General features: G+C 41.5%; 1 protein-coding gene across 2 annotated transcripts in view; it reads right to left on the bottom strand.

The window, feature by feature from the left end:
* Positions 1 to 2434: 2434 nt before the first annotated feature.
* CDCP1 (CUB domain containing protein 1) overlaps positions 2435 to 27402 on the bottom strand; it is a 40315-nt gene continuing 15347 nt past the window's right edge. Inside the window, exons 2-9 of one of the 2 annotated variants that reach the window (XM_020807672.3) lie at positions 16455 to 16661; positions 15041 to 15394; positions 13413 to 13787; positions 12234 to 12455; positions 10122 to 10505; positions 8060 to 8425; positions 6319 to 6406; positions 2435 to 3888 (exon numbers count right to left, since the gene is read on the bottom strand). In XM_020807672.3, the coding sequence (XP_020663331.3) occupies positions 3444 to 3888; positions 6319 to 6406; positions 8060 to 8425; positions 10122 to 10505; positions 12234 to 12455; positions 13413 to 13787; positions 15041 to 15394; positions 16455 to 16661 (2441 nt within the window). In that variant the 3' untranslated portion in view covers positions 2435 to 3443. The remainder of the gene's footprint in view (positions 3889 to 6318; positions 6407 to 8059; positions 8426 to 10121; positions 10506 to 12233; positions 12456 to 13412; positions 13788 to 15040; positions 15395 to 16454; positions 16662 to 27402) is intronic. The other variant, XM_020807673.3, reaches the window with a different exon arrangement.

Raw genomic sequence — 27402 nt, 5'->3', positions numbered from 1 at the left:
AGCCCAAATTGTGTGGTTGCTGACCTTGAGCCAGACATCCTGGAGAGTGAAGTCAAGTGGGCCTTAGAAAGCTTGGCTAACAACAAGGCCAGTGGAGGTGATGGCATTCCAGCTGAACTATTTAAAATCTTAAAAGATGACACTGTTAAGGTGCTACCATCAATATACCAGGAAGTTTGGAAAACTCAGCAGTGGCCAAAGGATTGGAACAGATCAGTCTACATCCCAATCGCAAAGAAGGGCAGTGCCAAAGAGTGCTCCAACTACTGTACAATTGCAATCATTTCACATGCTAGCAAGGTTATGCTCAAAATCCTCCTAGGTAGGCTTCAGCAGTATGTGGACCAAAAACTCCCAGAAGTACAAGCTGGATTTGGAAGGGGCAGAGGAACTAGAGACCAAATTGCCAACATTCGCTGGCTTATGGAGAAAGCCAGAGTTCCAGAAAAACATCTACTTCTGCTTCATTGACTACGCAAAAGCCTTTGACTGTGTGGACCACAGCAAACTATGGCAAGTTCTTAAAGAAATGGGAATGCCTGACCATCTTATCCATCTCCTGAGAAATCTATATGTGGGAGAGGAAGCAACAGTTAGAACTGGATATTGAACATCCGATTGCTTCACAATTGGGAAAGGAGTTCGACAAGGCTATATATTGTCTCCCTGCTTATTTATCTTATATGCAGAATGCATCATGTGAAAGGCTGGACTGGAGGAATCCCAAGACGGAATTAAGATTGCCAAAAGAAATATCGACAACCTCTTATATGCAGATGATACCTCTGATTGCAGAAAGTGAGGAGGATTTAAATAACCTCTTAAGGAGGGTGAAAGAGGAAAGTGCAAAAATATGGCCTGAATCTCAACATCAAAAAAACTAAGATAATGGCCACTGGCCCCATCACCTCCTGCCAAATAGAAGGGGAAGATATGGAGGCAGTGACAGAGTTTCTCTTCTTGGGCTCCATGATCACTGCAGATGGTGACAGCAGCCACGAAATTAAAAGACACCTGCTTCCTGGGAGGCAAGCATTGATAAACCCAGACAGTATCTTAAAAAGCAGAGACAACACCTTGCCAACAAAGGTCCGCATAGTCAAAGCTAAGGTTTTTCTAGTAGTGATGTATGGAAGTGAGAGCTGGACCATAAAGAAGGCTGACCACTGAAGAATTGATGCTTTTGAATTGTGGTGATGGAGGAGACTCTTGAGAGTCCCCTGGACTGCAAGGAAAACAAACCTATCCACTTTGAAGGAAATCAACCCTGAGTGCTCACTGGAAGGACAGATGCTGAAGTGAGGCTCCAATACTTTGGCCATCTCATGAGAAGGAAATCTCTCTGGAATAGACCCTGATGTTAGAAAAGCGTGAAGGCAAGAGGAGAAGGGGATGACAGAGTACAAGATGGCTGGAGTGTGTCACAGAAGGTACCAACAGGAGTTTGACCCAACTCCAGGAGGCAGTGGAAGACAGGAGGGCCTGGTGTGCTCTGGTCCATCAGGTCATGAAGAGTCGGACATCACTAAACAACTAAACAACAACAACAATGTAAATTACATCAATGGCTTCAACAAAATACACATCCAAAAGTTTAATAAGAAATACAAAATGAATCCTGTAAATTAATACAGACGTGTCAGCACGTCCATAGATGCTTAAGCATTGCCCTGCCTTTGTTTTGTCAGCTCACTGCAGTGCGGAAGAAGGCCTCTCCTGTGGTTTTGCCTGAGTCTGTGGACCAAACATTTGTGCAAGGTGGAGGGGGGCAGCTTTGAAAGGGTGGAGAGACTGAAAGTCCAACCACATTTACTAAGCATTATCACAGTTGTTAACCCTGGATTTCCATGACCAGTTAAAACTCTTTTTATAAAAGCCACACAAGACATCACTCTTGCCCAAGAGCAAGCGAAGGAAATGCAAATTGTGCAAAATGGCCTTGGGCAATTGTGAGATGCTTCTGTGCTATGAGGAAATGGTAATTTCAGTGAGCATTCGCAAAGCCCCAACACAGATGTTCTCTCACATATTAGTTGCAGACTACTTAGCTAAGAACTCTGTATTGGAAGTATGTTTGAAAGGTAATCAAACACACCATTCTTACCTTCTTTGGTGAAGTTACACTCAGTCATATCATGATCATGCTGTTCACAATAAAGTAGTAAGTGTTTGTGTGGTGGTCATGGTAGGCTAAATTGAGTATGTTCTGTGAAGTGGTTTCTATGCCCCCAAATGAAGCTTCTCAATAAAATGTCTGACTTCTAGCAATTTGGGCTGTGATACTGTAAGAACTGTACGAAGTGCTGATGATTGAAATATTCGCATTTCATTTGCAAATGGAACTTTCTTTACTGTTGTGCTTCTGTATTTGAAGCTAAGTATTTATTCATTTCTACACAGACACAGGATAGTCTTCTGTTTTTATAGTACACTCTTGGGAAGCCTCATATTTACAGAGGTGATAGAGAAGGACTAGGAAGCCACTACCCCCATCCCCTTCTAGCCATGCTCGGAGAGGCTGCAGTGTCCTGGACGTCAACTACATCTGCAGGGCACAAATCTGTCTGATAACCAGTGGCATCCAAACACTGACAGTTTTAGTTCCCATTAGTATGTTTTGATACTTTTTTCCTTTACATTTACATCTGTTATTTCTGTACTATACATTAATAAACCTTATGTCAACATATTGCTTACATAACATTTAATGCTGGAGCAACACATTTCTTTCCCTTAGATCCTTGGCATCACCTCAACGATTTAAAAGCACCACTGAGGATAATTAATTAAAATGTACAACAATCTTTCAATGTACAAATGTAGAAAAGAAATAAAATTGAAGTATCCTCAGTCATTCATATATCACACAACAGACTGAAAAGAGGAGTAGGTGGAAATTCTTCTCTATAAATGGCACAATTATTTTTGTTGCTTAGCTGGGCATGTATCTAACCCAGTAACTGGTATCATCCTTATACACATAGTATGAAATAAAACTATGTGAATAATCAAAGTCCTGCCCTTTTTACAAGCCTCCATTTAGGAAAACCATCTTCATGCTCTGCCATTTCCCCCACAACTATTCTGTAGTATGACTAAAACCTTTAAATCCACGTGGCCCATATATCTGTCTCATCAAGCAGAAGAATCAACAGGCAATGTCACTGTCTTCTTTTCTGTTTTACCATCTCATCTCTTGATTTTTAAAATAATCCCAGCTCTGTTCATAATCAAATACTAAAAATGCAGCTTTCCTGCCCTTTTCCATCTTCATAGTTACGCATGTCCCAGCAATTCATGGTCTGAAGGTTCATTGTAAAATCTGAACAGAAGCGCATCCCAAGTTTTAAAAAGACCACAGAAAAAGTATTCTTCGGAATACAGAGAGTCAAGGGTTAAGACTTGGGTTCTGAACCTGAGAAATCATGGATTTGGTAGCAAGGTCATTCCACTGAATTTTCCCGTTCCCTGTTTTCAAGCGAAGGTTTGCTGTTCACTTTTTCTTGATGGCTCCCATTCACATCCCCATTGCTCTGGAGCTCCCTTGGTGGATGGTGTCCAATGGTGTAGTTATCAGGGTCAGTCACCAGCGTGAAAGATGATTCCTCTGTGTCAGGCACTTTGGATGCTTTCCTGAATGGTGGAGGGGAAGGTGGTGTAGTACTCATGGGCCCAGAAAAAGGCCGGTACACACCCGTCTCAGCAGTTTCTGGTATTGTAGAGCTGTTCAACAGGTGTCCATAAACCGTGTCTTCATCAATGACTGCATAAATATGAGACTCGTTGGCCTTCCTATTTTTTTGGAATAAACCCTGTCGTCCGGGTAACTGGGTGTTGACATTGGTATTATATACTCCCACCATTGGAGTTGGTGTTTCCTTTTTCCTGCTGGCAAAATATTGAAATAAAAGAACAAAAAAACATTTAAAATGTGCTGTTTCTGCATTTAAACACTCACTCACTTTCCCATTCAGGAATTGTTATTCCCATTGTTATCCTTCAAAGCCTGAAATGCAGATGCTTGCAATGTAGATGAACTGAATCAGGAAAGGATATCATTCAGTTTTATACCTTGATTTCTCCGCAAAGCTAGGGCCAACATAGAGACATTTTCTGAGTTGGCAGCTGTTGCCTCAGATGACGTCTAAAAGCTCTAATCCCCAATGCTCTGCTTCCATTTTTGTAGGCATCTAGACCTATTCATTATCTGGCACAGACCTATCCTGGGCACTGACTGACTGGTGATCTCTTCTCAGTAGAACTGCTGGATAGCTCAGTAGCTTAAGTCCCCTGGCAGCAGAGCCAGAGGTTGGGAGTTCGATTCCCCACTGTGCCTCCTTGACAGGGGGTGGATTCAATAATCCATTGGGTCCCTTCCAGCTCTGTAGTTCAAAGATTATTATCATCACTGCAATCTACCAGAGTTGTTTTAGCAAAGACATTTTCTCTTTGTATAAAATAGGTGCGTGATAAAAGTATCGCTTTTCAAATTTACTTGAACTCACATATGACTATGTTTAGCTATTTGCCAGAGGCAGAATAACCTCTCTGGTTTTGCAGTCCCAGAGAGACAAGCCTCAAAAACCTATGGGTAAAATTCAGCCTAATGCACCACCATACACTAACAGGTTAAGCCCTCCCTATCATGACTGGCTTGGTGGGACATAAGTTGAACAGCATTATTAATAAGACAGCAGCAGACATGAAATACAGTACTCAGTTCAGGCAGAAGAGCAAACTGGGTAGAATAAACACCTACTACCTGCCTAAACTGCAACAGACTGAATTCTGCCAGTCCCCATCTGGAAAAGAATTCCATAACTCTTGAGAGCAACATGGAAAAGCTCTTATCCTGTGTGGCCATCAGTCTAGCATCCCTCAACTAATGCAACAAATTTCCCAACTTATCCGTGTGAAAAACAGCCACTTCTTGAGAAAAGTCAGTATGTCAGACAGTACACCAATTTAAGCATTTCCTCCAGATCACATAAATATGAAAAGGTCAAGATGTACAAATCTCAAAAGCCAGTGTGATTCAGACATCTAAATTTAAGTCCATCTCTTTCTGAAGTAGGGCTGGCTATAGTCACAAACCGCAGAGTCACCAATGCTTCATCACAACGTGACTTTTGTAAGCTGGAGAGAATTGAGAAACTTGGGCTTGCCCACTAACGTTCACAACATGCTATCTGAGGAAGGGAGACATCAAGCCAACTCTGTTGCTTTAGGGGGACATCTGGATAGCAATAAAGGGGAAGAGAAACCTGCACGAACAGAGGTCAGCAAGTCCGTGGTGGGACACTGGGGGAAAACCACCTAGTTCAGATGGGAACCTTTACTAAATTGTAAGTGTACCAATTTATTCTTCTGTAATGAGAAATCCAAACTTTTTTTAAAAGAAGAAAATACATAATTAAAACAGGGAAGTCATAACACTTTAGACAATGTATCCATACTCCTGAGTACAAATAAGTAAAATCTGAGAAAGAACCTGGCCTCAGAGAGTATCAGTCACACAGAGAAAAATGAAATAAAAGGAAATTCTATCAGGGTGTCTTCCTTCTCTAAAACCTGGTGCCAGCCTCCCATATCTATCCCACATGCAAGCACCCAATGAATGATATGCTTACAACGTCATCAACTCAGATATGGTGGTGAAGGGCAGAGGGCCTTACAAGTATGCCAAGAGTGCTCCTGCAGTACGAGATACATCTAAACATACAGCCAATGAGTAATATGAGCACTGGAACAATGGTCAGGATCAACAGGGTACTTGTAACAATGGAAGAAGCCTCAATAGCCAATCTTGGAACAGATTATTTCATTTCCCAGAGTCCACAACAAGACATTCTCCTTTTCTCTCCTGCATGCAGTTCCTCTGTACCTTCAATATCTGCTTGTAATACCTGCTCTGCTCACAACCCAAAACCCGGTTCTGGAGGGTTTATGAAACCAGCACGTATATATTGAGGGTATGCAAATATTATAAGCAAACACTGACGGTACAGAGATACTGCATGCAAGAAAAGAAAACATTTCTTCCTTGATTTGTGGTCTGTCATCCCACTGGATCCATGGCTTCTGAGTTCAGTTCTGTTTATTGTTGAGTTCCCTCCCTAGTATGATAAGCACTGGGTGCTGTCTCAGCATTGGCCACATATTAGGCAGGAGAAGGAAATGCGCTCCAGAAAGCTAGCTTACTAGCAGCTCACCTGCCTGGGCCAGCCAGTGAATTCAGAGAAAGCACAGATCTGCCTCTAGCAAAAACGGCATTATCTCACTATGTCTGGAAAAGCCTCCAGAATAAAGTCAACTTACTTCTTTCTCTTTGTGCAGAAAATGACAAGCACAATAGCCATTAACACTGCAATCCCACCAACCACTGCACCAATTATGATTGCCAGATCTGTGGAAAAAAGGCAGAGAGACATTCAATGAGATGCAATCAAAGAAGAGTCTAGTCTTGTGCTGAATCACAGTTGCTCTGATCTGCCTCCCTTCGATGCTTCCAAATATATATTGGGGAAAGGGGGCATCCTGTGTGTGTGCCTGCAGAGGTACTCCTATTCATCCACACAATCCAGTGCCTGGCAAACATGTTTCTTTTTAAAGACAGATAATGAGAATTACTCAGGTGAGAGTCTTTCATGCCATGTACTGAACATTTGAAATAGATGGAATTTTGAAATTTTAAATTTTGCAAAATTGTTAGAAATACATTCCATTCATGTGCACACACACACACAAATGGGGAAGGATAGAATGCAGACTATAACTCACAAGGATTTTAGGAAATAGTACTGATTTTATTGATCATTTTAAATACAATACCTGTTTAATTTTTTTAAGTATGTGTATACTCACTGTTTTAGCTTTTAAATATTGTCTTTTAAATGTTGTAAGCTGCCTTGGGTCCTTTTGGGGAGAAAGGGCGGGGTAAAATATTTTAAATTAAATTAAATTAAATTAAACAAACAAACAAATGCCTATCCTCTCAGTTCTTAATAGCTGGATGGTGGCATGAAAGGAGGAGAGTGCAAGAGAGAGACACAAAATTTTAAAAAACTATCACAGATTCTACAGCTGAAACATGCCTTCTAAAAGATATTGTCTCTTTTTTCAAAGATGGTTAGACAGTCAGAGTAGATCCTCTGAAATCAGTATGGCTTAAGTCAGTCATAACTAACAAGCTTTATTAATTCAATACTTTAAGTATGATTATTTCTGGATCCAGTCTCATGTTGGAATAACTCAACCAACAAGAATAACTCAACCTCAGTGAGAATCTATATGAGTCCACTTCAGAAGAAAGTCCAGCTGAGTTCGTGGGACTTACTCTTAGTTATGTGTGACTGGGATTGCAGTTTTATGGCACAGTCCTATGCATGTTTACTTAGAAAGAAGTCCCATTAATCTGTCTGTTTTTATTTCTGAGTGTACATGTGGACAAGAGCCTTGTGGCGCAGTGGTTAAACTGCTGTACTGCAGTCAAAATTGTGCTCACCACCTGGGGTTCAATCCCAGGTAGTGGCTCAAGGTTCACTCAGCCTTCTATCCTTCCGAGGTCGGTAAAATGAGTACCCAGCTCACCGGGGGGGGGGGGCAATGTGTAGCCTGCATCATTCACTTGTAAACTGCCCAGAGAGTGCTTGAAGCACTATGGAGCAGTATATAAGCAGCATGCTTTGCTTTGCTTTGTATAGACATACAGTAGAGGAAGTAAAAATAATATGATGGTTTCTGCCTTGCACACACAAACATACAGAAATTACTGAAAGTATGCTTAGTTTTCACAGAAAAATACTAAGCATTGTGAAAATACACAAGACAGGAGAGCCTATGTTAAATTTATCATCACGTGCCACATCAATAGCTATCCCAAGCTCCTGCCTGTACCTCAATACAGTATATTAAATCCTCTTTGATATAAAGCAGATAGAGGGAAGCAGATTCCTTTCAGATTAGTAAGATGGAAGAGAAAAAAGATACAATAATATGGAAAGAAAGCTTTCCTTATAGGGACTTTGTTGGGTATAACAAGAAAAATGGGATAGCTCACCTGTTTTTTTCTGAATAAAAGTCACCATGAGTTGCATACTCAGTAACTGCTTGGCAGAGGGCTTACAGTTAGTGATGTTTATCCAGAAATGGTGTCGCATATCCAGAGTCTTTGGCAGGATCTGATCATCCCGACACACCGTCTCCTCTGCATTTGGATTCTGTTCTTTAATATTGATATAAGCCCGGCCTCTCTCACAGGTCACACCCATCCGGTCACTTAAGAAGGCTAACTGTGCGACTTGTTTTGCTGGGACGCTGATGTTCCAATACACAGACATGAAGGGAGGCATGCCTTCCAGCCAGTTAGGTGTCTGCAAGTAAACTTTGGTTTTGGAGTCCGGAGTAAGACTGAAAATACATTCTTCTGCAAAGACAGAAAAAAAGCCACATGCATGAAATGGCACTTCTGTTCTTTATGTCAACACTAGAAGACAGAATAATTACAGTAACCAGCAATGTACACAGACCTTCGAATTAGTAGTGCATGAAAATTACTATATTAATATTAGGGATGTGAGGAGCACTCCATAAATTCTTTGTTCTTGTCAATTTAGCTGCTTCAGACTGATTGAACCCAAAGGAGGAATTTCCAAATTCCATGAGATCCCTGATCCCCCATTAAGGGATCAAGAATGCTTTTTACCCTGTAGAGGTTGCTGCAATCTGTGCAAAATGTCTCTGTGACAGTCTGCAAAACTAGATTCCTTTCTTTTCCTTTGCTTTCCTAAAGCACACATCCACACAAAAAAGCTAGCAGAGAAGGACTGGCTAATTGTTTAAGAAGCCATATACAAGCCACCCAATGCTTCCAAGTAGAGATGGCGGTACTTGTATACAAATATCTCCATGCAGCTGGAATTAACAAGGGTCTACTCGCACGTCTGCCACCACTGCCAGCCCCGCTCATCCTTCCAATTGCTCCCAGAGCTCTGGAGCGCCATTCTCTTCCCAGTCAGCCAGTCACTCCTGGCAGAGGGAGGGAGGATGAGTCTCCCTGCAAGGCTGCCAAATGGCTAGCTGAGTGGCGCTCCAGAGGAATTGGAAGGAAGAGAGGGGCCGCCAACACCACTGGACACATGAGTGGACAGTCTGGCCCAGGGGCCGGACCCTCGTTAACTCCAGCTGTGCGGGATACGAATATCCCCATCTCTACTTCTGGCTTTTAAAAGTGCATGTGATATGACAGCACCAACTGCAGCTTTGCACAACTTACAGAAACTGGGAAAGTTTTGTAATTTATGAAAAATCATTTTTGTTAACCAGAAAACTCTCAAGAGCACAAGAAAAGACATTGCCATTTCAATTGGTAAGGGAAAAATGTGATTTCTCTTCCTTACATGCAGGAAGGTGGCAAACAAGGATCTGCATCCCTAATTAGAATTCTGTGGTTGTCATTACCCAGGAAACAGTGTCTTTACACTTGGCAACATCACATACTAGGAAAGATATTATGAGATCCTATATATGTGTGTGACTCATGCAGGAAACATCCCATCTCCTACATCTAGCAATATTCTTTCTAATAACAATAATAATCTTGGAAGGGACCCTATGGATTATCAAGGCCAGCCCCTGTCAAAAAGGCACAATGGAGAAACAAACTCCCACTCTCTGACTCTGCAGCCAGAGATCTAAACCACTGAGCTATCAACTACCAAATTGTAAGTCTCCTCTTGCATTCATCATAATTTTCAAATATATAAACATTATTGTTGCATGGAATTCTTGAAAAAGCAGACAGGTAATGTCCAGAAAATTGAGAATTAAATGGGATATAGGAAAAACATTAAGCCTGCAGACAAGGATATATTTGAATGTCTCTCTCTTTCTTGCCTTCTTACCACAAAGTGTTTTAGCTCTTGTGGAACTAAGGCATTACAGCTTTTAGTAGAACTCAGTTATAACACATCAAAAATGATAAATGAATTTCAACATCACAGTGTATAGGATCAGTTTGGCAGGAAGAATTTTTACCCAAACGTCAACTACCAAGGTGATGTAAAATATAAAACTTACCTTATTCTGTGAGTGCAGAGAATCAAGAGAACAAATAAACTCACCTGGCATAATGGGGATGAACAACAACTGAAGATCCTGTTTCTGAGATTCATTGAACCACCTTTTCCCATAGGTCGTAAGGGTTACAGTGAGATTGCCCTTCATCTGAATTTTTTCGATGGCTCCTCCAGGACAGAATAAACCAACGCTCACGGCCTTTCCCGGGGTAGTGCTATTAACAGCATAACTGTAACTTCCCGTGCACTTTTGATTCTGGTCTGGGATATGCTGCTTAAGTTTCAAGTATGGAGACTTGATTTCTATGCTGACATCTTCTGGAGCCTGGATTTTCCATGTATATCTCTCAAGCAGGATTGGCAGCCGGGTCAGAGAAGAGGGCACAACCAGAGGGGAGAATTTGGGGCAGGATCTAAAATTCCAACAGGCTGTAATCAGAAAGCCACAAAATTATGGCTACAGATTCAAACCAAGATAAACAATCACCTACTCATCTCCTACATTTTCTGAAGCAGCGTGTTCCACACTGCAGACTACTTTTTAAGAATCAGGAAAGGTGAAACTGCATTTGGAGTTAGTGTTTTCTCTTCTTCATTGTGGCAATGTCAGTGATGTGTGTTTGGGGCATCAAGACTTATCCAGTATAAACAGAAAGATACAAGGAACAATGTTTTCAAAAGCACAAACTAAACAACATGAATTTAAGTCAAACCTAAACCTAAGCTAAAAGAACAGAAATATACAAAAGGTATATGTGTAATGGGAGAAGCAAAGGTTGAAATATTTCTAAGACAAGCATATAGAGTTGCTCAAATTACCAACACATTTAAAGAAGAAGGCAGAATGTGACTGGACTGGGAAAGGTCAGAGAAGAAGGACTGAAGGCTGGTACAGGCAGGAGAAAGAGGGAGGAGCACAAGATACCGTAAATACAATATGATGATCAAGCTTCAAGACAGCTTTCAAAAAGGCATCCTCTTTTTAATGGAGAACCTGCAAAAGAACACTTTTTGCCATCTCTCTCCCCCCCCCGAGCACTAAGACTAAAAAGCGCTGCTGAGATTTTGCCTCATCTTGGAAGCTACAGCTGTCAATCAGCAAAGTCCAGTTCTCCTCCTGCTCCCCTCCTCATACTCATGTTCTCCTTTTGTCATACTGTTCTTCAACATTTTGGAGACAGTGTGTCTGGTTTTTCTTTACTGCACATTTCAATAAATCAGTGGAATCCAATCCAATCCAATCCAGACCCAACTAAGACTGATCTGAACAGGACCTGATTCATATCAATCCAAATCAGTCTGGGATTCAGCCAAGATGGTTGTGTGGCCCTAGTTAATGCACTGCTGCTGAAAAATCTCCAATTGAGTTCTCATCCAAATCAGTGAGCTTAGTAACAATGAGGCAAGATTTCCAATCACATGGAGTCCTGTGAATGCATTCAGCTGCACATTACAGAAACTCTTAAGTTCTTCCCTGGCAAAAAAGAGAGGCCAGGAGTGGAGGGGCAGAGCTCAAATGTGGATCACTGGCTTCATCTCTATGGCTTCAACGTTCAACTTCTAAATCATGCCCAAAACATCAAAGTAAAATGAAGAGAAGGGGTGGGATTTTTGGATTTCTTGAACAACCTATTCTGTAATTCCCCGTTCTGAGAGTTGTACCTGATTTTCACACACATTATAGACACCTAAATGTGGCTCACCTGGGAGAAAATGCCTAAACTGGAGGGCTTTAAGGCATAACTAGCCCTGGTTCTACCAAAGTTTCCTCTTTCTACCCCAATGATAGCTGGGAGCTTTTTTTCTGAACAGAAAGCAAGGCAGAGCCAGACCTAGCTAAGCTTCAAAGACAGTTTAGGCCTTTTCTTGCAGGTAAGCACATTTAAGTATCTGTAAGGTGTATGAAAGTCAGGTAGAACTCCCACAATGGGAAATTATGGGATAGCTATTTAAAAATTCCATTTTATCTTTAGTTTGTCAGTATTCAAGAGCAAAGTTAGAGAAAGCTAACATTAACAAACAGCTTTTGGATATTCAAAATATTACTAATATATTCTCCTGTATAAGGATATTCTCCTTAGTACAGGATAATACATATTCCCATAATCTACCTCCCTTCATTGCGAGGTAAGTGAACATTGGTTGTTTTCCTCATACCTATAGAATGCTCAGCAATTATCCTTATATTCTCGAGATTCAGGCACAGAAAGGTGACTTTGTAGCTGAACCTTGGTTCTAAGGTCACATTGTGTTTGCAATCTTTATTCGAATTAACACAGATCAAGCATCTCCGTTCATGTGTCAAATGGGACTCAGGCTTTGAATAAATGGTAAGATTCGTTCTCGACTCTTTCTTCAGGTCAATTATGAGGGTTACATCTGAAAATGAGGGGAAAAATAACTTAAAAGAAATGTTAATACTCCAATCTATCTGTTACGGCACTTATTTCACGATTTAGCAAGATCTATAGAAGGATGTTCATGGAAGTCTGCTGTGACAGAATTTGAAGGAGTACAAACTCTAAAGGCAAAGAAGGCAGAGAAAATTACTTCTTAACCCTATCTCTCTCACAAAAAACAGTAACTCCTAGGAAAACCTAATCTTACATAACAGATTTCTGTGGAAGTAACTGAACTCGGCAAATGATCTGCATTCTAACATTGCCAGGCCTGGGTGGGGGGAATGTACCAGGAGATCATCATGCTGAAGAGTGGGTGATTTGTTACAGCAGATCAGAGGAATCTTCTATAACCATCATCAATAGCTAGTTTTCCCAGAGGGCCACCATGAAAATGAGGGGTGGTAGGCCAATACCATAACTGCTACCCCTAACACAGCCTTCTCACAAGTTCTGTTGCCATGGATAATCTTTCAGTCAGCACTCCTCTTTTGGATCCAGGTGTGGGGGAGGGGCAAATGACTTGCCATTTCTTAGTGGACTGGATTTGGCTTAAGGACATCCAAACCGCTGACCCCTATTCTAGTTGCTTCAGGTTGGCAACACCTTTTTAAAATACTGTGTCTACAACTAAGACATATTAGTCCAGCCATAGCCTGGATTTACATTTTGTAGAATGCAGAAAAATTGGTGATCATAGTCCAAAAAACTGCACATGCCTGGTAGTCTTAAGGTTTACCATGTAGATGTAACACACATGCACACATATTCTGGAATCACCTTTCCTGACAGATATGTGGGAGTACAACCTTTACCTTGAAAAAGTCTACTTTCCAAGGTGTTTCTCTGTATTTGGCTGGTCTACAAACAATACAAAAAGAAAAACCTAGAAAATGTGACTGAGGAAAAGCAACTGAGAAGGACAATGCCCACTTACTTCCTTCATTTTTTGGGTACCGAACAACAACATCAAAAAGCAGACTGAGGGCTCCTGGATTTCGGTCATCTTGGTCACAGCCCTGCAGAGAAAGGTTGAAACTACCGGGAATGTTGGAAGGTTGCTCCGCATCAAGTGACACCCCTTCAAGCTTATTGTTGGAGTATGATGGAGGTAAACTGTAGTCTAGCCTCTCAAATTTCCGTTCACATTTTGGTTTTGAGTAGTTACGGATGAAGATGTCAGCTCTTAAGTTCCCCGGAATGACAAACTGCCATGTCATGAGTTCATCTTCTGGCATCCCTAGTGGGTAGTTAGCAGACATCAGGGTCGCTGATGATTCATTTTGAAATGTGGCTTCAATAATGCATAACCCTGATTTTTTTAAAAAGAGAAAAAAGAAGGGAAACAATATCAGGGACGGGAAACTTGTACACATATAACAGAGGGAAAAAAATAACATTATAAATTTGTTGAATTTAGAGTCTGGCTGCATAACAAGTTCTTCCCAACTGGCTTCTGCTCAATATAAAGCAGACCAGCCATTAGAAGCCATTGTCCCAAAGTTTGAAAAGGTACTTTAACAAAACTAATGTGATATAGTTGTTATTTTTTTTTAAAAAAAGGAATATATTTGTTACACTGCAAATAACATATTAGTATCAATTATTTATTACATTTGTTTAAGACAAATGCTCTCAAAATGACTCTTGGAGGTAACAAGCAAACATAATTCATTTCACAGGGAAATAACTACACTGTAATAGTGCTTAAAAAAATTGTCGTCTAGTCGTTTAGTCATGTCTGACTCTTTGTGACCCCATGGACCAGAGCACGCCAGGCCCTCCTATCTTCCACTGCCTCCCGGAGTTGTGACAAATTCATGCTGGTTGTCTGCAAAGCTACCAACATGAATTTGTCACAACTACAGGAGGCAGTGGAAGATAGGAGGACCTGGCATGCTCTGGTCCATGGAGTCACAAAGAGTCGGACACGACTAAACGAGTAGATGACGAATGATTTTTTTAAAGACCACTATCACCCTCCTGGATTCTGAAAAGAGCAGAGATGGGTAATATGTGTCCTGCATGTGGCCTCTAGGGAAATATTTGTTTCCCCCAAATTCAGCCCAGAGACATCTATTAAAAAACTGAGGAAGGGGAGGGAATTAAAATGTACTACGTCCATTCCTGGAGGCATTTAGAACTGGGGCCTTTGGTAGTCCCTAAATATGAAGAGAAATGAAATGTGCATGTAAGGCTTTGCTTATCTTTTTAAATGGACAAACTCAAACATTTCCAAGTTGTGTGTTCTGTGTCCCCAAGACCCCCGAGATCGCTTGTCACCGCTGTTAAAAATAAACATGTTACAAGCCTTTAGCAAGTTGTTTATCATTCCTTTCTTCTGGGGGCGTCATGGGACTGTGCAGGTTGCCCAAGGCCACACAGGCTGGCTCTTCTCCCTGGAGGCACGCCGGGGAATCAAATTCTCAACCTCTAGCTCCACAGCCAGATATCTAACTCATTGAGCTATCCAGCCAGCAAATCTATAGTATCTACCTTTTATTATGATATAATGGCCCTCCAATAAATGACAACGGAAGTGCATTAAAAACCTCCTACGCTTACTTTGTATAGATGATCTACTTTCAAGCTTAAAGCCAGAGGAATTGACTTTCGAATCCCAAGGAAGTTGTAAGGTCAAGCTAAGACCCCCCTGCACCTTCACCCGAGACACAGAACCATTTCTGCAGAAATTTCCAATGTTGACTCTGTTTGTATTGAGGCGGCTGCCAATGTTGTAAAGGATGTGATCTGCACAAGTCTCTCCAGGCATAATTTGTCTTAACCATGTAGAAAACTTCAGTTCAAGTCCAACTAGCCTGTCAGCTTTAACCTCCCAAACGAAAGTCCTATTAAGGTGTGGCAATCCAGAAGGATGAAGCAGGAGGTCTCCAAAGGGGCATGGCCCTGACATGCAATCTAGAAACATATAGATATACATCACAAAAAAGAAGAGAAAAAGAAAAGGAAAGAAAGAAAAGAGAATCATCATTGTAAGTGTCCATTCAAATGATGAGGTTTGTTTTTTAACTCCTGCATTTACGTTAAAGCTACCTGAATTGCCTACATCTTCTAACCAAGAAATGTTGTAAAGGCATCCGTGAGAACACCATGTGCACCACCATTCAGTTCTTGGGCTGCAAACTCAGTTCCATACAGCAGGATCCCAGGCTTGGCATAGCCTATTACTTCCATTTTTATAGATGATTATTTCTGTTTTCACAGATCAGAGACAACAGAAAACAGTGTATCCAAACAAGGAATCTCTGTGAGTAGCATAATGACCCCATTTGTCTACTGCTCCACAAGACAGGAAGGTATGCAGGGTTTGAGACACAGAAGAATTCCATGGTATGCATGCACTGTCATTGGGGGAAATTCTGTGTCTGACAACTTTTTACCCCACCTGTTAATAGTCTACAAATGCCCCACCCCTTTATTTAAGACTGTGAGCTTTTATTTAAGAGAGGCCAAAAAGTCAAGTTTTCCTGCCTGGGCCCAACACATGCAATTATTTCCAAATACTATGTAGGTAGAACTGTAAAACTGAATCAGCTTAATTAACTGAATAATCAATTAACAACTTCACTTAAACAAAGGGACTAACTGGCACGGGTGAATGTTCTTTAAGGGCAAATTTATTGATGGGTTGAAATATTTGGGGTTTGCATAACTGCCAGAACCACAGTCCACTATCCTGTCCACCACCCAGATGACAGTGAGCATGCCTCCAGTTTCCAGAAAAGGGTGGTCAGCTGGTTATCCCTGGAGCGGCACCGTGGGGCTGGCTGTTCAGATAACAGGGCTTGACTGTGTGGGCCCATGGTTGCAAAGCACTCCTTTACTCCCTACCTCCAAATCTGGAATGATCATTTAGGACACATTTAAGCTTACAGCATTTTGCCACAGTAAACAAAAATCCATGGAACTTTTAAAAGTTCACAAATCCTTTAAGAGTAGATGCTGTAAACTGGCTTACCGATGTTTTTTTCGATCACCAACACCCAATATTTCTCTGGCGTCGGGCAATCAAATACAAAATTAAAAGACTGTCCAGGATGTATTTTCTGTTCAGTGAAAAACGGTTTTCCTCCTGTACGCAGTGCACATGTTTTTAGATGCAGAACCTCAGGTTTTATCCTAACCGTTACGCTTTCATTGCGATGAAGGGAAATTTCAGCAGCACCTGAAACGGTTCAAAACAGACAAAAATCAGTATTGTGCAGTTCTGTCTAGAGCAGCTAACAATATTAAACAGTTTCAAATAAAAATATAGCTTTGTTGGTTCATAGGAACTGATCATGTGAGAACTGTCGAGGTTAACTCCAATTGTAAAGCCAACTAAAGAGCAGGCCCATAGAAACGAATGGGACTAGTTTGTTGACGCCAAATTAAATGCCACCAATTTCAAAGGGTTTACTCTCGTTGGGACTTAAAGGGTTTTACCTTTAATCTTTGGAGTGCTACAGGACTCTTTGTCACTATGCAGTTGATAAAAGGAATACTACTGCAACCCTTTCCTGTACAAGGGAAGACATTTTCCTACTCAATACTGTGAAGTTGGTTTTTTTAATTCAATCTTGAGCCTTGAAAAATAAAAATAGGACTTGGATACAAGTATTCACCCCTGCACAGAGGCACATGTTTGCACAGCATGTCTGTCTCTGTGTGCGAGAATGACTGATCCACTGCTACGGCTCCACCTCCATCTTATTACACTCTGTCTGGACAATCTAGAGCTTCTTTTCTAGGGCTCCAAAGGGCTGCTGCTGACAAGAAGAAATGCCTCCTTCCCATACATGGTTGGTAGGGCTTTTTTAGTGCTGGCTACCAGAAAGAAGAAAAAAGAATCTGTGATCCCCACTAATCTAAATGGGTGACACAATGGTTAAACTGCAGCATTGCAGTCAAGTCTCTGCTCACAATCTAACTTCAATCCTGACGGATTCAGGTAGTCGGCACAAGGTTGAATCAGCCTTCCATCTTTCTGAGGTTGGTAAAATGAGTAACCAGCTCCCTGCAGTGGGGGAGAGTGTCTCTTGCCTAATTATGTTGTAAACGGCTCAGAGTTTACAACATAGTTCTAGCACTATGTGTCAATCAAAACAACCATCACCTGTTTTTGCAAAGCATCATCAACAATGAAGCACACAACAAGATCAGACCTTCACTGAGAGAAATGCTAATTTTTCAGTGTACAGTGGTGTCTCACTTTACGATTGCCCCGCATTATGACGAAACCGCATTACAACGATATTTATGTGATCGCAATTGCGATCACAAAACGATGGTCTGAATGGGGTTTTTCGCTTTGCGATGATCGGTTCCCTGCTTTGGGAACCGATTCTTCGCAAAACGACAATTTTCCTCCAGCTGATCGGCGGTTTCAAAATGGCAGCCGGGTAAATAAAATGGCTCCCCGCTGTGTTTAGGGACGGATTCCTCACAAGACAGCCACCAAAAATGGCCGCCCTATGGAGGATCTTCACTGGACGGTGAGTGGAAGGGGTTTCAATGCGTTTCAATGGGCTTTTTATTTTCGCATTACGATGTTTTCGTTCTACAGCGATTTCGCTGGAACGAATTAACGTCGTAATGTAAGGCACCACTGTAATTCTCTTGGGATTACTAAGCAGAAATCTTCCTACCTACAGGGCAGGCACCAATGAAAAAAGAACTGGAATAATTTGAAGGATGGAGAGATGAAGGGTGATAAACAGACAGGCAAATGAGTCAATGAGGGAGCTCCTAGGAAGGAACTTTATACAGTCAACCCTTGATTTACAAACTTAATCCGTTCCGGAAGGAAGTTTGCAAGTCAAAAAGTTTGTAAGTCAAACCAGCATTTCCCATAGGAATGCACTGAAAACAGCATGGCACAGAACCCAGCAACCATTCCTCCAGCACAAAAAGACTCTGGATCCACATTTTAAGCACAGGGACAGACACTTTAAAACAATGCAAGACCCATAGGAGCACAGAAAGATAACCCCCCCACAGCAAGGCATAGCAATCCAGCAACCATTCCTCCAGCACAAAAATCCTGCCTTCCTGAACAAACAGCACATGCAGTCAAAGAATATTTTAACTACAGGCACAGACATTTTAAAACACTGCAAGACCCCCCCCCACCTAGCCCTACCCCCCCACCAAGCTGCAAAAAAACTCTGTACAGTACATACAGTAAAGTAAAAACATACAGTGTACTCACCCAGAACAGGCAGTCACTCTGCTTTAAAAAAGAATGTCATAAAGCAAAAAGCAAAAATTCAAAAACCCAAAAATAGCCAAAAATAAAGATACAGTCCAGGCAGTGGCAGGCAGTCTGAAGACTGTCTCCCAATCCAGTCTCTTAATGCTGGGAAGAGCGAGGAAACGGACAGACACCCTCTTCACTAGCCAACGGTTAACTGAAAGTTCAAATTTTGCGCTTTCCCCGCATCCCACGTGTTTTTTTCCCAGTTCGTAACTCAAATCTAAGTTCATAAGTCAAGTCAATATTTTCCTATGAGAGCGGTTCGTAAGTCAAAATGTTTGTAACTCAGGCCATTCGTAAGTCAAGGGTTGACTGTACTAGTAAGGCTAGCAATCAAGTCAAGTCCACTTAAACAAGACTAGAATCCATAGTATGCTATTCTACAAATAATGCCAATCACAACACAACTCATTTAAAGAACCGCTGCCACTACTAAATATATTCTGAGCTGTTTCAATACATACAGAACAAACTAGGGCCCCAAATGCCAAATACAGACTTCAAAAGAGGACCACTTGGCCCCTCTCAGTTGTCAGTGAAGAGAAGACAACTGGAGGAACAGCTTGTACCTCCTCAATAGGTTTGTGCCCGAAATCTGACGCCTCTTAAGAATTACATAATTTAGGAGAGCGGTTCTTCCCAAGTATTGCTGGGGACCTTGGCCAACCTCTTAAAAGGCTGCTTGTTGATGTACACATCAAAACACGTAAGCTCGTATTTCCTCCCTCCCCCCTCCTCCCCACCGACTCCCACTAGCATTCATGTCAAAATCAGCACCAAAAAGGTCCTTAGGCCAGGCCACAAATAAAGTTCACTTTGAACAGTACACATTTAGGGGGAAATTACCAAGAGTGCAGCAAAACTATAATAAAACCTATGAGATTATCAATCGGCTTGATCTACCCTGGTCAAATAACCCACAGTTTGTTCAACAAAAAATGCTTTTGCTCAGGAAGGGACAACTTCCAGAGGACCGGCGGCCATTCCCACAGAGCACTGAAGTTTGGAGAACAGCAGCTGCCTCCCTGCTCCTATTTCCTCAAATATTTCAATTTTAAAAACTAAAATAGTTTGCTTAGCTTCTGGTGACCCCCCTCCCCAAATTGGTTTGGGGTGTGGACCTCCCTGCCCCCCCCCAAATGGGGAAATTCCTACCATTTCCACAGAGGGCACAAGTGGATTTGAGCAGGGATGGAGTGTGAAGCCTTTTAATTTAAAACAATGGGAAGTAAGGGGTCTGGCACCACGTTCCTCATTACTAGCATTTGAGCTCTTTGGTGTCCATGTGCAGCCAATATACACTTTGTTGTTGTTATATAGTCCTTTAGTCGTGTCCGACTCTTCATGACCCCATGGACCAGAGCACGCCATGCCCTCCTGTCTTCCGCTGCCTCCCAGAGTTTGGTCAAATTCATGTTGTAGCTTCAGTGACACTGTCCAAACATCTCATCCTCTGCTGTCCCCTTCTCCTCTTGCCTTCACACTTTCCCAACATCAGGGTCTTTTCCAGGGAATCTTCTAATCAGATGGCTGAAGTATTGGAACCTCAGCTTCAGGATCTGTCCTTCCAGTGAGTACTCACGGTTTATTTCCTTCAAAGTGGATAGGTTTGATCTCCTTGCAGTCCAGGGGACTCTCAAGAGCCTCCTCCAGCACCACAATTCAAAAGCATTATTTCTTTGGTGGTTAGCCTTCTTTATCGTCCAGCTCTCACTTCCATACATCGCTACTGGAAAAAACATAGCTTTGACTATGCAGAACTTTGTCAGTGAGGTGATGTCTCTGCTTTTTAAGATGCTGTCTAGGTTTATCATTGCTTTCCTCCCAAGAAGCAGGCATCTTTTAATTTTGTGGCTGCTGTCACCATCTGCAATGATCATGGAGCCCAAGAAGGGAAACTCTCTCACTGCCTCCATATCTTCCCCTTCTATTTGCCAGGAGGTGATGGGACCAGTGGCCATGATCTTAGTTTTTCTGATGTTGAGCTTCAGACCATTTTTTGCACTCTTCTCTTTCACCCTCATTAAGAGGTTCTTTAAATCCTCCTCACTTTCTGCCATCAGAGTGGAATCATCTGCATATCGGAGGTTGTTCCAGTCCAGCCTTTTGCATGATGTATTCTGCATATAAGTTAAAAAAGCCGGGGGACAATATAAAGCCTTGTCGTACTCCTCTCCCAATTTTGAACCAATCAGTTGTTCCATATCCAGTTCTAACTGTTGCTTCCTGTCCCACATACAGTGGACCCTCGACTTACAGACATTTCGAGTTACAGACTTCTCTGGCTGCAAAATTTAGATTCGACTTGCAGTCGGAGAATCGACCTACAGACCAGAAAAAAACAAAATAGAACAAAAATAGCCAGTTACAGGTTAATCAGTTTTCAATGCATTGTAGGTCAATGGAGACTCGACCTACAGACTTTTCGACCTGCAGCTACCAATCCAATATGGATTAATACTGTAAGTAGAGGCTCCACTGTACAGATTTCTCAGGAGACAGATAAGGTGGCCAGGCACTCCCATTTGTTTAAGAACTTGCCATAGTTTGTTGTGGTCCACACAGTCAAAAGCTTTTGCATAGTCAATGAACCAGAAGTAGATGTTTTTCTAGAACTTTCTGGCTTTCTCCATAATCCAGCGCATGTTACCAATTTGGTCTCTAGTGCCTCTGCCCCTCTGAAATCCAGCTTGTACTTCTAGGAGTTCTCAGTCCACATACTGCTGAAGCCTGCCTTGTAGGATTTTGAGCATAACCTTGCTAGGGTGTGAAATGAGTGCAATTGTACAGTAGCTGGCGCATTCTTTGGCACTGCCTTTCTTTGGGATTGGGATGTAAACTGATTTTTCCAATCCTCTGGCCACTGCTGAGTTTTCCAAACTTGCTGCCATATTGAGTGTACCACTTTAATAGTGTCATCTTTTAAGATTTTAAATAGTTCCGTTGGAATGCCATCACCTCCACTGGACTTTCTGTTACCCATGCTTTCTAAGGTCCACTTGCCTTCACTCTCCAGGATGTCAGGCTCAAGGTCAGCAACTATTTGGGTTGTCCAGGACATCCAAATCCTTCTGGTATAATTCCTCTGTGTATTCTTGCTACCTCTTGTTGATGTCTTCTGCTTCTGTGAGGTCCCTACCATTTTCGTCCTTTATCATGTTCATCTTTGCACAAAATGTTCCTTTAATATCTCCAATTTTCTTGAACACATCTCTGGTTTTTCGCTTTCTATTATTTTGCACAGTTCATTAAAGAAGGCCATCTTGTCTCTCCTTGCTATTCTTTGGAAGTCTTTATTCAATTTTCTGTAACTTTCGCCATCTCCCTTGCATTTTGTTTCCCTTCTCTTCTCTGCTATTTTTAAGGCCTTGTTGGACAGCCACTTTGCTTTCTTGCCTTTCCTTTTCTTTGGGATGGTTTTTGTTGCTGCCTCCTGTACAATGTTACAGGCACTCTGTACACCAAATCTAGTTCCTTAAATCTGTTCTTTACTTCCACTGTGTATTCATAAGGGATTTGGTCTAGATTATACCTGACTAGTGCAGTGGGTTTTTCTACTTTCTTCAATTTAAGCTTGAGTTTGCTATAAGAAGCTGATGATCAGAGCCGCAATCAGCTCCAGGTCTTGTTTTTGTTGACTGTATAGAGCTTCTCCATCTTTGGCTGCAGAGAATATAATCAATCTGATTTCGGTATTGCCCATCTGGTGATGTCCATGTGTAGAGTCACCTCTTATATTGTTGGAAAAGAGTGTTTGTGATGACCAGCTTGTTCTCTTGACAAAACTCTATTAGCCTTTGCCCTGCTTCGTTTTGAATGCCAAGGCCAAGCTTTCCGGTTGTTCCTTTTATCTCTTGACTCCCTACTTTTAGCATTCCAATCCCCTACAATGAGAAGAACATCTTTCTTTGGCGTCAGTTCTAGAAGGTGTTGTAAGTCTTCATAGAATTGGTCTATTTCAGCCTCTTCAGAATCAGTGGTTGGTGCATAAACCTGGATGATTGTAATGTTGAAAGGTCTTCCTTGGATTCGTATTGAAATCATTCTATCATTTTTGCAATTGTATCCAAGTGCAGCTTTTCCCACTCTTTTGTTGACTATGAGGGCTACTCCATGTCTTCTATGGGATTCTTGCCCACAATAGTAGATACGATAATCGTCTGAACTGAATTTGCCCATTCCTGTCCATTTCCGTTCACTGCCGCCCAGGATGTCAATTTTTATTCTTGCCATCTCCTGTTTGACCACCTACATCTTCCCAAGGTTCATAGATCTTACATTCCAGGTTCCTATGCAGTATTCTTCTTTGCAGCATCGGCCTTTTCTTTCACTTCCAGGCGCATCCGCAGCTGAGCATCTTTTCAGCTTTGGCCCAACCCCTTCATTATTTCTGGAGCGACTTGTGCTTGTCTGCTCTTCCTCAGTAGCATGTTGGACGCCTTCCGCCCTACCCCTGGTTTGAATGACAGAAATATGTCCCACTTAATTATCTAACCAGTATCGGTTTGTTGTTTTAAACATCTCTCTCTTTTTTGCAACATATTATAAAAGTAAATGACATGAACATTATTAAACACATCATTTTCTTCTAGGAATGTGAGCAACAGCTTATTTTTCATAAGGAGGGAGTTCACAATTCCTTTTGTTTTTAATCAGAAATCTACACAGGGGAGTTCCAAAATGTGCAATTCTGTTTTTAGTTTTGATTACTTAAATCAGTCCAATATTCTGAATTAATGACAACTGTAAGCAAGACACTTTAGCTTTACCAGCTGCAATCCCATTCCAGACTGAATAGCATGGGGCCTAGTGCAGCTTGCTTTAGAAGAGGAGAAAATTCTGTGGCTTTACAATGCTCTGTCTTCAGTGACAAATATAATGGATCTACAGAACATGAAGGGGAATCTATGGCTCCCCAAATGTTCTGGAATAAATTGCCAACAATCTCTTAGGGCATGTCTGAAAAGAACTACAACTCAACATAATGGAGAGCCAAAGGCTTCCCACCCCTGCTGTAAAAGAAATTGCACAAAAGGTATATTTAGACATCAGCACATTGCACGACATTGTTCTCAGAGAAATTGAGTTTTGAACATTATTGCCATAATGGCACATTTAACATCACAACCCAATGCTTGATTTTTAGCTGAAGCTCTTCACAGAGGCTTCCAAGGGACACCAAGTACAGAAACTCTTGGAGAAATACTAGTTGCTTTGTATCTCCATCATCCAGTCTAGCAAACAAAATGCATACGTTTCTTTGGAATTCAGCCTGTGTCTTCCAGACTGCCTTGTATCAAGTTTCCCACATTGCCTACACATCTCTGGCCCACAGTCTACAATGAACTTACTGGCCACTTTAAGAGGAAATAAGGAACGTGTACTGGCATGTTGGAATATATGAGTGGCTTATAATTAAAGGGAGAGATATCCTGAACAGCCTCATAGAGTCAAGGATGTGGAGAAGGCCAACTATACTAAAAGAGCCAGAAAATGCTATACAGGAAATAACGCCCCCCCCCCGCCACATATTGTACCTGTTATTAAGAGTTTAACATATATATGTTACTACAGGCAGTATTACTGATTGTATGGAGTTTGTTTTTAGTTGCATTAGTTCTATTCCGTACTTCTCCCCCCCCCCCCACACACATTTTTTGTTACAGAGGGAAGAGTAGCCTGCTTCCATGCTCACCTAAACAATATTCTAAAAGCAGAGATCTACAAAGACTGAGGTTGAGAGCTGGAAACATCAGCAAATACCCCTACTCTCCAATCCGTACAACCACAGCATAAGCAACTATCTTAACATACTCATCTTTGAAGCTCAAAAGACTTAGGAGAAAGCAAACATAATATTCAGTTTATCAGCTTGATTTTCAAGTACAGCAATAGCCGTATGATTCATGATGAAGTGTTGCTTTAAAAAAACCCACTATGTTTCCCTCTGCATGTATCCTTGTTAGGATTACAAGAAATGCACATTGTGCTTTTAAGAAGGGAATTTCTTTGGGTTACAAATCATCGGTTTGGTATGATGACACACTAGATGATGATGAAGTGATGGAGGCACACAGCTCAGCTTTCCCAAGGCAAGCCTACCCTCTTTCTTATTCAAGGGGCAGACATGGAAACAAATACTGAGAAAGACAGAAGGGCTTGCATTCACCCAAGCAGTTACCCCTTCTCTCTGTTTTTACATTATTTTTACTGGTTACATTCATTCATTTATTCATTCATTTAACTTGTATACAGCATTGATTGGTGATAAACACCACTGTGGCCTGTTTACATCCAGAGTAAACAAAGATAAAGTAAAATCATAAATACAGTAAGAAACAGAACACATAATCAATAACGCCACCATCAAAGAAATCAGTGAATACCAGTGAATCAGTGAATACAAATAAATCAGTGAATTTATTATCAGTAACATTCTGCGTAAGGCAGAATGTTACTGATAAATGTAATGATGAGCTCAAGGCACAGTACAGTATATGGCTTTGTAATGGTGTGAAACAGATCAAGGCAGAGAAAGTGACCAGTCCATGGCCCCAGAGTAAGTTTTATGGCTCAGTAGGGACAAGAACCCAGACCTCTTAAAGTTGCAGTCAAACTTTTTAATCACCCTGTCACACTGGGTTTTTTTCCTGGAAATGACCAAGAACCCTTTTGGTTCTAGAGAGATGCACTGCATTCTTTCTTGCTATGCAACATTCTTTCTTTCTCTTAACTTACAATTTTTCTGCCACAACTGGAATTCATCACTTCTTATTGAAACCTGTACTAGCAATCACCTAAAGAGACAAAATCCATTCCTTATGATTTAAGAGCCTTCTGTCCAATCCAGACAATTTTGTCTCTATTTTGGGCCTAAACATGCCTATCCTCCTTTTATTAATGCTTTATAAACCCCAACAACATAAGATTAAATCATATTCATGATTCTAAGTATGAACAACATGTTAATACCACATATAAGGAAAGGTAAAGTTCACCTCCAATCAAAGCCTATTTATGAGAATATAAGTACTGTGAGAATTATTTTATTTGTATTTCTGGTAGTAGAAGGCTGTAATCAGACAAAAAGTGCAAGTCTATAGCCATTTCCTTTTAGAACAAAGAAAGACAGAGTAGAATGCTATTTAACTCCTCCTTCAGCATCTTTCTGCTATACCTCACACCCCAATGTGCCATCTGCTTACATGTGGAAAATATGAATGTCGGGGATCAACTGAGCAGGATGACATCTGACTTCTTGAATCTCTGGATCCCCCAACTCTTGAGTTCAACTAATAACTGCATCTGAATCACATCTCTCCTGTGGAACATTCCAGATCATCACAAATAACTTCTGGAGGTCCTGGGGGCATATGCTTGAATGTCAAGCACGCCTCTCCACATCCCCAAAAAATGATCTTTGGTTATTTAAAAAGTACATGACACTCTTGATGACATGAGGGTGTGGCAAGGACAATTTCACTATGGTTTTTGGCCAGGAAGGATATTTCTCAAAACCAGAAGTGATTTTAAAAGTACAAATCTGATTGTAACATTTGGTCCATTTCAATTTTTATTTGTGCTATTCTTCTCTTTCCACAAAGAAGCCCAGAAAAACTGTCAAGAGTAATACAACTGTGAACAACTCTAAGAACAAAATGGCCTAGTGGCTGTCATGAATGACTTCTCCCTCAATTATTCTGGCACCACGTACCAGTTCTTCCTAGCCCTTTTAACAGACAAATTAGAACAACATGTTACAGTGGTGCCTTGCTTAACGATGATAATCCGTTCCAGGAAAATTGCCATTAAGCGAAAACATCGTAAAGTGAAATAAAAAAACCACACTGAAACGCATTGAAACCCCTTCAATGCGTTCCAATGGGCTAAAAACTCACCATCCAGCAAAGATCCTCCATATGGTGGCCATTTTCGCTGCCTGTATAGCAAGGAATCCGTCCCTAAGCACAGCGGGGAGCCATTTTAAGCACCCAGCGGACATTCTGAAAACCCGTTGATCAGCTATTTTTGATCGTCGTGAAGCGAAAATCAGTTCCCGAAGCAGGGAATTGATCGTTGCTAAGCAAGGCACCACTGTATTTTTATTCAACAGGGGACAACCATGTGGCTTGAGGTCATCCAATAAATTTTCCTGCCTGAGGCCAAGAATAAAATTTTGCCTCTCCACTATTCCATGCACTGAAGTTGCTCTGAGTGATTACAGTATGACATGGCATGGCTGAGTAGAACAGGGCAGAGTATATACTTACTGTGATAGTTGACACTGACTTGAAAACTAGCAATAGGACAGCATCTGCTATACCTGATGGCAGGAAGATAGCCTCAGAATAACCTTAGAACTGCAGAGCTGGAAGGCACTCTATGGATCATCAACTCCACCCCCTGTCAAGAAGGCACAGTGGGAAACTGAACTCCCAACCTCTGACTTTGCAGCCAGAGACCTAAACCACCGAGTCATAGCATCCATCGCTCTGTCCTCCAACATCCCTAATCAATGTCCTTTTGGAATCTCTAACTGAAACAGCTGTCTCACTTTCCCCATTGGTAGGTCTGGCCCTGCAATTACAGTTAGGCCTCCAGTCATGCCCAACCACACAACCTCTGAGGCAATATGCACGATTAACACTTTGGCCTAGATGTCAAGACATCA

This window comes from Pogona vitticeps, chromosome 6, assembly GCF_051106095.1.
Source record: "Pogona vitticeps strain Pit_001003342236 chromosome 6, PviZW2.1, whole genome shotgun sequence".
NCBI classification, from domain to species: Eukaryota; Metazoa; Chordata; class Lepidosauria; order Squamata; family Agamidae; genus Pogona; species Pogona vitticeps.
This window is presented reverse-complemented; position numbering and strand designations above follow the sequence as displayed.